Genomic DNA, 10,999 nt, shown 5'->3' with positions numbered 1-10,999 from the left:
AGCCCCAGCCCTGTACAGAAGGGGAAAGCGGGGGAGAGGAAGTGAAAATAGAACCGGCCACGGCCATTGTTTAAAACCAACAAAGAGGCACTGAAGGGCTCTGCGTGCTGCCAATAGCCGAGGCCAAGTGGGCAGCCAGGCTGCTCCGTGCAGCAGTGTGTAGGGATCTGGGGATCTGCAGCTCCCTCCTGCTGGTGGGGGCACACAGCCACCCCCTGGCACAGACATCGCTGTCTGAATCCCCGTTGCATGACAGCAATCCAAAAGGGAGGTAGGCGCTGGCAGGGTGAAATTCCATGAGCCTGATGAATGCTGTGCGTCCTTGAGATGCGGTGCAGTGAACCCACGAGCAGTGAATTGCTCCCAGGGTGCTCCGGTTTCATGCACTTGTAAGTGGCTCAGATTGGAAGAGGACATAAAGATCATCCAGTTGCAACCCTCCTGCTAAGGAGAGGCATGCATCGTCCCACTGAAGGTGCGAGGATGTGCACGTCCAGCTGAGCACAACTTGCAGGGTTTGCTGTCGATAGTGGAGGAGATGCAAGTTGAGTTCCTACGCACTGCAATGTAGCCTGAAATGGGCCTCACTCCACCACCACAAATGGGTCGTTACCTTGAAAGCAGCCAGGGCCAGGGAAGAAACGATGTGCCCCGAAGAGCTCAGCCAAGTGTCAGATGTTTTGTGAGCATTAGTGAATAATAAGGAGAAAGAGCAGCGTTAGCCCTGCATCCATGCAGTTATCTGTCATATAACAAGGGAAGTATTGGCATGTTGTCATGTTTCAAACACTGCTAATCAATGTCTTGTAGAAAAATAATCACCCCCAAACACACCCAGTGCTGTATAGCTGGAGCCTTGCAGAGGGCAGAGACAGCTGCCCCATGCCTGCAAGGATGGCAGGGACCGTGGTCCTCAACCTGAGCCTTTGGTGCATGCAGAACATGTGTAACTGCAATTTTTAGAAGCATAGCAGAGGACCATACTGCAAATTTGTAGCTACTGCCATGTGGAAGGGTTGGTTTGTTATATGCAACTTGGTTACATCCCAGGAAGGATCTCTTTTTTCGGGGTGTAGGTGAGGAGATGTCCTTTCCCTTTGAGCATCGTGGTGTTCAAACGGGTGGGCAAAGCTGCATTGAATAAATTGTTTTTTATCAGATCCATGGTCCCTGCACAGAGAACAAAGGGACACGCTGAGGGGAGTAGTGATGGATCATAGAATCATTAAGGTTGGGAAAGACCTCTAGGATCATCCAGTCCAATTGTCCACCTACCACCAATACTGCCCACTGACCATATCCCTCAGTGCCACATCCTTGTGACACCTGAAGACCTCCAGGGATGGTGATCCTACCACCCCCCTGGGCAGCTGTGCCAATGACTGCTCTTTTGCTCTAATATCCAACCTGAAAGTCCCCTGGTGCAAATTAAGGCCATTCCTTCTCATCTTGTGGACATGGGAAAGGAAAGTTTCAGTGACAGAGACCCGGATTCAGTTTGTTGTATCGTCTTACCTTCGTGTGGGACTGGATAAATTAATCTCCAGCTCAGTGCCCTGTCTGCAAAATAGGGATAATAGCATCTCAGAGATGCTCTGTGGGTGGTAAATGCATATGAGAGACACAGGATGCTCTAATGCTACCATCTTGGGAACAGTTTGAGTGCAGTAGATGGGAGAAGCCTAGCAACTGCTACCTCATTCACCTCTCATAATTAATTGCAACACGCAGTGGCAGACATTTCAGTGGTTGAGAGGGGAAAGGGAAAGACTTAAACTTGTAGATAGATTTCTGCAGTAAGGAGGGAAAAAATGAATTTGGCACTGCTCAGAAGTGCAGAAAGGATGCAAGGGGAAGACAGGAGGGAGGGGACAACACCTGAGTGATTGGAAGGACAGTCAACAGAGTGCAGAGGGGATGCTTTTAGGGAGCTCACACTGATAGGTATTTGGGGAAGGGGGATTTTCTTATCGGTGCAGCAGGAGAGAGACCAACAGGAGCTTTGCCAGTCAGTGGTGGGAACTTTCTGCTTTGGGCACGGACTCAAAAGGGCAGTGGGATGTATTTGGAATGGCAACATTCTGCATTGGCAGAAAGGGATTCAGCATAATCACCTCCAAGCTTTGGATATAAGCAATGAGGGCAAGTTAAGGCACGGATTATAAAAGTGATGGATCTAAAGAAAAAGAAGAGTTTCGAAGGGTTGAAATTTACTGCAAAGTCTGGCCCAGAAATGACCCTCTTTCTCCTCCTTTGAATTTTTTCATCTTCTGCAAGAAAAAAAAAAAATAAAAAATGCAGCTGGTCAGCTTGACAAGTGGAAACTGTAGCTTTGTCATTAATGTGCAATGCTGAAACAATGATGTATGGCTGGCGATAGATCATGTTGGGTTTCCGGAGAGCAGGGAAGAGTAAGGCATGCGACTAATTCATGATGCATGAACGCATTGATCTTCCTGGCTCCGAAAATACAATGTAATGAACCCCCGCTAACACATCATTTTTATGCCACTGCACCTCACTAATATCTAATGATTTCACCTTGCTCTGAGATAAAACATAATTGTATGGGAGTTCCAGCTTTGTTCTTCAATATCTGAGCAGAGGAAACGAATTATGTTTTGCTCTGTAGCTGTCGGCAAGTTGGGACAAGCTTGCAAAAAACTCACAATTATTGGGCTAAGATGCATGGTTGGAGCACTGTGTGTGTGTGTGTGAGATTGTGCATACATATATCTTGGATATTAGGAAAATACTTCTGAAAGAGTGGTCAGGTGCTGGAATGGGCTGCCCAGGGAGGTGGTGGAGTCACTGCCTCTGGAGGTGTTCAGGAAACATTTAGGGGTTGTACTGAGGGATGTGGTTTAGCAGGGGAATACTGGGGGATGGTTGGACTGGATGGTCTTGGAGGTCTTTTCCAACCTTGGTGATTGTATGATTCTTTGTGGGTGTCTGGATATACACATCTCCAGGTGTCCAGGCTTGGAGATCTCCAGATCTCATCCACCCAGCTGATGCTCAGAAAATGGCATTCACTTAGGGACAGAGGCTGCCCCTGCAACCATGATATTTGCAGCACGTGATAAACCAGCTGGTGGTTTGGGAGCACAGCAATCACTTTTTTCAAAGTCCACAATCCTTTTGAAGACCAACCTGCTGCAATTTCCCTTCACAGAGCTCTCACCAGACAGCTTCTTCCCTGGCCAGACAGAGCATTTTTCTTAAGAAGATAGATTTATGCTCCTTTTGATAATTTTAAGTGCCAGCACACTCTTATGTTGTTTGTACTTCACCTCAACAAAGCTGCACACCAGGATTTTTTCCTGCTTGCCACTGTCCATAAGCAAACGCTCTCTCTCTTCCAAGTCATCCTAATGCTTGCAGTCTGCACAAATGCTGACGATAAACATTTGCTTTGGGCTCCAATCAGCTGGACACGAGTGCTGCTTCTCAGCACCTGTTGCGTTCCCCATTGCACTGAGTGCTCTGGGAGGTGCAGGCAGAGGGAAGAACATAGAGAGAGGAGCAGCTCTGGGCTGGTCATCCTATCCATGTAGTGATTGGGAGCTCTCTGTGGTACATCATCAGCTGCTGTTGGGATCCTGGCCCTGACTGTAACTTTTAAGACTCTCGCAGCACAAAAACGGAGCAAGAGCAGTAAATGTGAGTTGAAGGTGAAGATGCTTGTGGATTCTTCAAAGGAAAACCCTACTGTTGCAAAATAAGCCAATGAAAGTCTAACCATTCTTGACAGTGAAAGCTGAAGTAATGTTGTACCTAATTTGAAATTCCCTCTAGGCTAAGAAAGACTTTTCCTTTCATGTGTGATGTCTGTGTCCCTTCTGGGAGCCCTTTCCTCAGTGCCATGGTTGGTTACATGTGGTGTTGACAGATGATTAAGACGTGAAGCCTCTCAAATCAGAGGAACAGTCAAAGCTTTGCATTGTGTGCTCAGGTGTTTACCCACATCATTTTAATCATTTCAGGCTGACTTTGAGGTTCTGGGCTTGCTGCCTCTTGCATCTTATGGTGTCCATAGCAAACAAGATGCTGGAGGGAACAACACACCTCAGTTGAGCAAGCAGGATACAGGAGGAGAGAACTGCCAACAGTGTAGCTGGAGCGGATGATCTTACTGGATTTGCTGGTTTCCAGCCTCTACGATACTCTGATGGCACATCAGTTTAGGGAAGTGCTGCTCCTGCTCTGCCTCTGCACGTTTGTTGCCATAACAAACCCAGGCAGCATTGCCCAGCAGGCTGTGCTCCAACACTGTCACCCCATCCAGGTTTTGGGGTACTGGGATGGGGCAGCCAACACCCAGCAGGCATCTCACCGCGGAGCAGATGCAGCTTTGGATGTGATCAAAGGGGCTTTATTTGCAGCTGCACGTAACAAAATCCCAGCCCTGGCAGTGCCAGACAGACCCGTGCCTCCCCCCAGCACTTATTTTGATGGCTTCCTTTTGTCCCCGTCCCCACAGTCTCTACGTCTTGACTTTTGCAGGCACTTTCCTCCTATAAGCATATTAAACGTATTTAAAAAACACTTAGATGCTAATGTGAAACCTGAAAAGAGGATGTCAAACGCAAGAGACATGATGTCTCTGTAGAAGGATTTGACCCCGGTAATCTAATTTGCTTTACATTTCAAATGATACTTCATTCTCTTATTAAAAGGCTCTGTGTCATTGGCTCATAAAGATTACAATTTCTCGTCTCCCAATTGTAATAAATCCAATTCAAGCACCCTCTTGATTTGAAATTTGTCACAACAACATGTGGAGGGCACAGTTCCTGAGTTTTATGGCGAGGGTGCATTAGACTCATCTGCAGAGAAGATGACGCAAGACTATAAAGCAATTTATCCCTCTATCTCTATTGTATCCATGCTTTTTTATAAAAAATGTCTAAATTATAGCTTATTCCCTATTATCCCACTGTAAAAAGGTTAGAGCGGCGGGGGGGGCAGACTGACTGGATGTTTTGTGCTTCATCGTTACACTGGGGAATCATCTGGCTTCCTTAAAACCATCTCAAAACATTTCATCTTGCTTCAGCAGGCTTGGGAGCTCAACCTTCCCACTTATAATTATTGGAGATGATAGAAAACCGATCAGTGCTTTGTGCACGCGTCGGGTTGGGCACTCAGTGATGCAGTCACATCGGATGATGCATGGCTGCTCGCTGCTGTGCTGCTGGCCAGAGCCAGGCACGTCTCCACGTGGGCAGCAATCAGGTGTTGGCACAGAGCTCTGTGTTCGCACTGCAGGAGCATCCAGGTGCTGGGTTTGCTCGGTGCTGTGCATCAAGGGTTGGTTTCTTTTTGTCTGCCTCCATCGTGTTTGTTTTCGGTGACAGCGGGGCGTGCTGAGCTCTGACTGAGGAGTTTTTGTTGCAGATGATGTCTGTTGGAAAACGTGTACGTTTCAGCAGAGCTTGGTGGGGATGCGGTGCAGATCCCAGCTGGATGTGAACCTGGCACTCGGAGAGCTGCAGGGCACTTGGGATCGGCTCTCCTATTTTGCCATCCTTCCTCTGATCTGCACTCAGTTTTCCTACGGTGTGCAACAGCTGCCCTGGGCTGCCGCTTCATTTCCTGCCCGCATCCATGAGCGACAGGGCGATCTGCGGCGGACAGCAGATCCCTGCAACGAAAGCCACGGTGCACCCTTCCAGCCTCTCACTGGGGTGCCAAAGCAATTGTAAATTCATGAAAATAGAGCAGCCTGCCCTCACTAACCCCTTCTTTGATGGCGGCCCCTCAGGGCAGCAACAGCTGCGTGCAGGGCAGGGCGATGGCACGCTGCAGGAGCCATTCGTGTTACTCCAAGCACAGGACAGCAGCAGAGCAATGGAGCTGACAGCAGAATAGCTGCTCATCATCCACTGGTGGCATAACATGCAGCTTTTGGACAGCCTGATGTAAACAGATGCAAGAGACTTTGCTCGGAGAGAACTTTCCCACTTTCAGTAGCTGTTGCTCCTCAGGGTTTTGGGTGTTTTTTTTTGGGGGGGATGGGGGGAGTTTGGTGTTGTTTTCTTTTTTCACAAAGGTTTTAGCCAAGCAAAAAAATCCCATCGGTCTGGCTTTTTATTAAAAGATGAAAAGGAGGAGTTCATAGGAGGCAGCATTAAGTCACGGTCTGTAGCAATCTAAGGTATTCGCTGGCTGGGGACTCTCTCTGTTTATTTCAAATACCCCTTTATCATTTTGTTGAAAGAGCGGTGTTCTCTGTAAAGCTCTGCCAATTGAAAAAAGAATCAGATAATGAAGACTGATGCTGCACTGATGACAGTCCTTCAGATCCTCAATAGGATTTCCAAATCAAAAGTCCTTTTTTGGTCTTTTTTTCCCCCTTTTTTTTTTGTTTTGTTTTATTGTCACACTTGTGGCTTAAAAAAATAATTAAATTTCATCTTCCAGGCCTGGAAATGAAAATGAAAATTTAAAAACAGGCCCCCCACGCACAGGATAGAGACAAAGCAAATGCAAATATGCAGTAGGTGTCGAAGAAAAAGTTGTCCATTATAAATGAAAATATCTTATTTACAGTGGGGGCCGAGCGAACAGGCTTCACAATGCCTGTATTGTTGCTCCCAGCGAGTGTGAGAGGTCTTTGTGTGCCCGCAGTGTTTGTCACCAGGGAATTAAAGTCAGCACACGATACGGCTGTATAAATGATGCTTTCCTTGATTGGGTTGGCACTGGTGGTTTCTGAACCATGTTGAAATGTGCCATCTTTTCAATATAGAGACATATGTAGGCAGCCCAGAAACATGCAGGGCGTGCATGCTACTGCAATGACTACATGTTAGCAGAAGTGGTGCTGCTGTTCCCTTCCCTGCAATAAGGCAAGGCTCTCAGCCCATCCACAAGCAGTGCATGGGGCCACGTTGGCTGCTGCTGAGATGCTGTAAGTGCTGGGATGGCAGAATCATGGAATTGTAGGGGCTGGAGGGGACCCCTGGAGACCATTGAGTCCAACCCCTGCTAAAGCAGTTCCCTACAAAAGATCACATAGGTCTTGAGTATCTCCAGAGAAGGAAGTTTCCCCATCTCTCCGTTCCTGTGCTCCATCACTCTCACAGTAAAGAAGCTCTTCTTTGTGTTCATATGGAACTCCCTGTGTTCCAGTTTCTGCCTGTTGCCTCGTGTCCTGTTGCTGCACACCAGCAAAAAAAGCCCAGCCCCAGCAACTTGGGGAACTGGGGAGCCCAGAACTGGACACAGTGCTCCAGATGTGGCCTCAAAGGGGCAGAGCAGAGGGGAGGATCACCTTCCTCGCCATGCTGGCCACACTCTTTTTAATGCACTCTGGGGTACCATTGTCCTTCTTGGCCTCCAGGGCACACTGCTGCTCATGGCCAACCTGTTGGCCACCGGGACACCCAGGTCCTTCTCCTGCAGAGCTCTTGTCCAGCAGGTCAGCCCCCAACCTATACTGACCCATGCAGTTATTCCTCCCCACATGCAGGACTCTACACTTGCCATCGTTGAACCTCCCCATGTTCCTCTCCAGCCTTTCCAGGCTTTGCTGAATGCCAGCACAGCCTTCTGGTGTTGCACTGTTTGTGTTTCCCCAGTGGTGATGGCAAGCAGTGGTCCAGCTTTGTCTTTTAGTTTTTGCACCCCCAAAAATCCTGAACCAGTCTGTCGTTCCTCATAACGGACACCAGATAAATCAAATATAGCAGGAGATGTTTGTACCGTAACAAAAGCGCTGAGTTTATATACGGAGAGTGCAGAGCAAAGGATAACTTTGTCACAGTGTATGGAAGAGCAGAAATTAAGCTTTGCATTTCTTCCTCTCCTCAAGCATAGAACTCAGTTCCTCGGACGGGACAGGTGAAGGGAGATGTGGGGAGGCCCCAGCAGGGAGCTCAGCCAAGGAAGCACGCGGCACTTCCTTCCGAGGAGCCACTAAATCCGAAATGCTATAACTTGATTATTCCTTCCCTGGTTTCCTTTTGACAAACTCCTAAATTCTCAAAGAGGTACACAGGATTTAGCCCCATGCCGGCTTTAATGTGAATTGTGTCGCTAAAATTCCATGCAGTTCTTTGAACATTTCAGCGCCGGCGCTTTTCACAAGATCGACAACTGTTTTATTTCTCTTGACAGAATATATGGAGTGAACAAACACTGCCATTTGTAGAGAAATCTTTTTGGTCTCTCAGTCTCTATAGCACCTTTAATCTGAGACTCAAAGAGCTGTGTAAGAATGGAAAGCCCCACAGTACCTGCAGAAGTTAAACACATTGTGCATTATCTCTGTTTTCTAGAGCAGAAAACTTGGGCTTTTTTAGGTTATCTTTTCCCTTCTTAGACTCATACAGTAAGTGATTGTGAAAGCGAGAGGACGAGATGGAGAGCCATTTTGGCTAGACAGAGATCTTGGTTCCTCAGCCTGTGCCAAACCAAGTAACTGATCGTGGTGGTGTCATCTCATCTGAGATGGGCGTAATTAACACCAGGTTCTTGGGCTGGAAATCAGGTGAAGTTGCACCCTCTGTCCCAATTCCCAGCAGCAGCCACAGAGGGTTGGCAGTGACTTGCATAGGAACTGGTTCCATCTCCAGCCTGATGTCTGGCAGCAACTTCTGTCATCCAGCAGTCACCCAGCAGCTCTTGCCATCGACTGTCACCTCAGTCCCTCAAAACACATTGCCCAGTGTTGGGCCCAAAGCTTTTCTCATAAGTAGGTAACAAACAGGTAACATACAGCTGAAGTTTCTGGTTCTCTCCATTCCCATTTGGTTGGGTTTTGGTTTCGGCTCTGTATGGAAACAGCTGAGTCTCGGCCTGAACCACTGATTGAGACCTGGGGAAAGGACTGGGTCAGCCCTGAGAGCACAGGTGAAAGCAATTCATGACTGGAAGGGATGGAGCCTGGCTGCACCTCTCTTAGACTTCATTTAAGGGCTGACTGCAACTGGGGAAGGATCTTTGGTTGGAGATCCCACCCTTGTGGAGTCCTTTCTGTGAGCCTAGATCTTCAGAGCCAGGTGAGCACTTTTCCTTTGTAACACCATTCCATTTGCAACAGCCCCTTTGCCATTTTGCTCCTGCATTGCTCTTCCACCATGTTGATCTTTCTGACTGTTGCAGACTCTTTCTCTAGGATTACATGCCACAGATTGCAACTGCCATTTTTATTTCTGTTCTTGACTTGAAAACTGAATTAACAAACAATTGATTATCGGTTTTAACATGCAAAAACACCATCTGGTCTTTGAGATGTGCAGAGCAATGAGTCTGAAGGATTACCACAAGTGGCCCGCAAAAGGTTCCTGCATGAAATTCCTGCTGTTTGTAGCCCCTGTGGAGCAGATCTAAGGTTGGGAAATGCCATCTCCCATGTGTGTCTCTACATCTTCAGTTTGGGGCCTGCCTCCCATTGCTCGGGGGCTGTGGGGATGGGTGCTGGGTGCTTTTCCCCACTGCCAAGCATTGATGAGGACTCTGAGGGCCATCAAGGGCACAGCCTGAGCACAGCCCCGCTCCCAGAGCAGGAGCAGAGTGGTTTTTCCATCACTCTGTGCCTCCTGGCTGCTTCCCATGAGAGCCGGGTCACCGCGAGTCTCAGCAATGAGTGGCTGCTTGTCAGTGGGATGTGTCACTTTGGGAGCAACCTTGTCATGTAATGCCAACAATTATATCAGCTACAGTTGTGGGTCAGGTCAGCCTTCATCAGACCTCTCTCTCCCCTCCCCTTCCCCTGCTCCTGCCACCGCTCCCCTCTGAGCCAGCCGCTGTCTCAGCCTGCCTATAACTTGAGCCATCGCTGATTTAATACAGCTTTCAATCACTGCCAATGGGGCTCACGCTTCAATATCATAACTGCTAAACACACTGTGACAAATAATCTGAGGCTAAGCTTCCCGGACAGAGGAAATCACTTTCCTCTTGAAATTAAAGTTGATGCATAATGGAATGCAATAAGATGTTTCCAGCAGGAACACAGCCAGGCTTAGAACCTCCCAAAGTCCCATTCAGTCTGCACAGGATACAAGAGTCATTTCCTAGAGTTCAGGACTTGCAATTGGCATTCTGCAATCTCCTGGTCATTTAGCAGCAGATAATCTGTCAGGGTTTGTTTTAGCTGTTGTGATATTGATATTTATTATGCAAATTGTGTTTCTTACTGCTGATTGTTCCGCGCCCTGTGAATACTTAAATTACTATAAACCTTTTTACTTAATATGGGTTGTCTTCCCATTTGGTGTTTGAGCAGCAGTAGGTCACAGCTCACAATACTGTACAAAACGGTCGGAAACGTGTAATTAAAAATAGACAAACGGGATAATCTGGTGCCTAATGACACAGAGGCAAAGGCAGCCGCTCCGCAGTCTCTCAAGCCCAAGTTGTTTACCAGCACTAAAGTCCTTTGGAGAGGAGGGAATTTAGCATCGTGGCCCAAGATAAACCAGGGATAAATTTGGCTTAGTTACATAATCGTGATGAGTGCGGTGGGCTGGAAGTGTGCATCTGTGCCACTGCTGGGGCAGGAAGGAAGGAGCCCTTTGCTGTGCCTATAGGGTGAAATGTTCCAGAGATGGATGGGGCTGCAGCATATGGGGCACGGAGAGGTGTGTGCTATTTCCCCAGGTGTGAAACTGGGCTGGGAGCCACGGGGAAGTGGGAGAGCTCTCCCACCTGTGTTGTGACTCAACGTTGGCCCTGAGCGCTTCCAATCTGGGGCTCGGAGGAGGATGGGATGATGAGGTTAAGCTGATGCCTCACCTGCCTCAGGCTCACGTGGGATAACCTAATTAATAATGTCAGAGGTACTGACGTCCGTGCGGGGCCGGGATGCTGTTGGTTGGGGTGAGCTCCCAGCTAAGCGCTGCTCACGGGTTCCAAGCGCCGCTCCCCATTTATTAAGGCGGAGAGAACAATTCTCCTGGCTCGGTGCGGTTTAAAAAGAAGCGAGAAGGGCCGTTCGTTGACTCGACGTAAATAGAACTGCTCCAAATCCCTCCGCAGCCCCGCTCCG

General features: G+C 48.2%; 1 protein-coding gene and 1 long non-coding RNA gene across 2 annotated transcripts in view; both read left to right on the top strand.

The window, feature by feature from the left end:
• The window catches only part of LOC109371020, a 44,983-nt gene extending 38,693 nt beyond the window's left edge, over nt 1-6,290 (top strand). The window contains exon 3 of the long non-coding RNA XR_002121668.1: nt 5,401-6,290. This is a non-coding gene — a long non-coding RNA (uncharacterized LOC109371020). The remainder of the gene's footprint in view (nt 1-5,400) is intronic.
• Nucleotides 6,291-8,457: 2,167 nt separating this feature from the next.
• The window catches only part of CADM1 (cell adhesion molecule 1), a 160,638-nt gene continuing 158,096 nt past the window's right edge, over nt 8,458-10,999 (top strand). Inside the window, exons 1-2 of the mRNA XM_031556845.1 lie at nt 8,458-8,463; nt 8,945-9,008. Coding sequence (XP_031412705.1) covers nt 8,458-8,463; nt 8,945-9,008 — 70 coding nt within the window. The remainder of the gene's footprint in view (nt 8,464-8,944; nt 9,009-10,999) is intronic.

This window comes from Meleagris gallopavo, chromosome 26 (genome assembly GCF_000146605.3).
Source record: "Meleagris gallopavo isolate NT-WF06-2002-E0010 breed Aviagen turkey brand Nicholas breeding stock chromosome 26, Turkey_5.1, whole genome shotgun sequence".
Taxonomy (NCBI): domain Eukaryota; kingdom Metazoa; phylum Chordata; class Aves; order Galliformes; family Phasianidae; genus Meleagris; species Meleagris gallopavo.
This window is presented reverse-complemented; position numbering and strand designations above follow the sequence as displayed.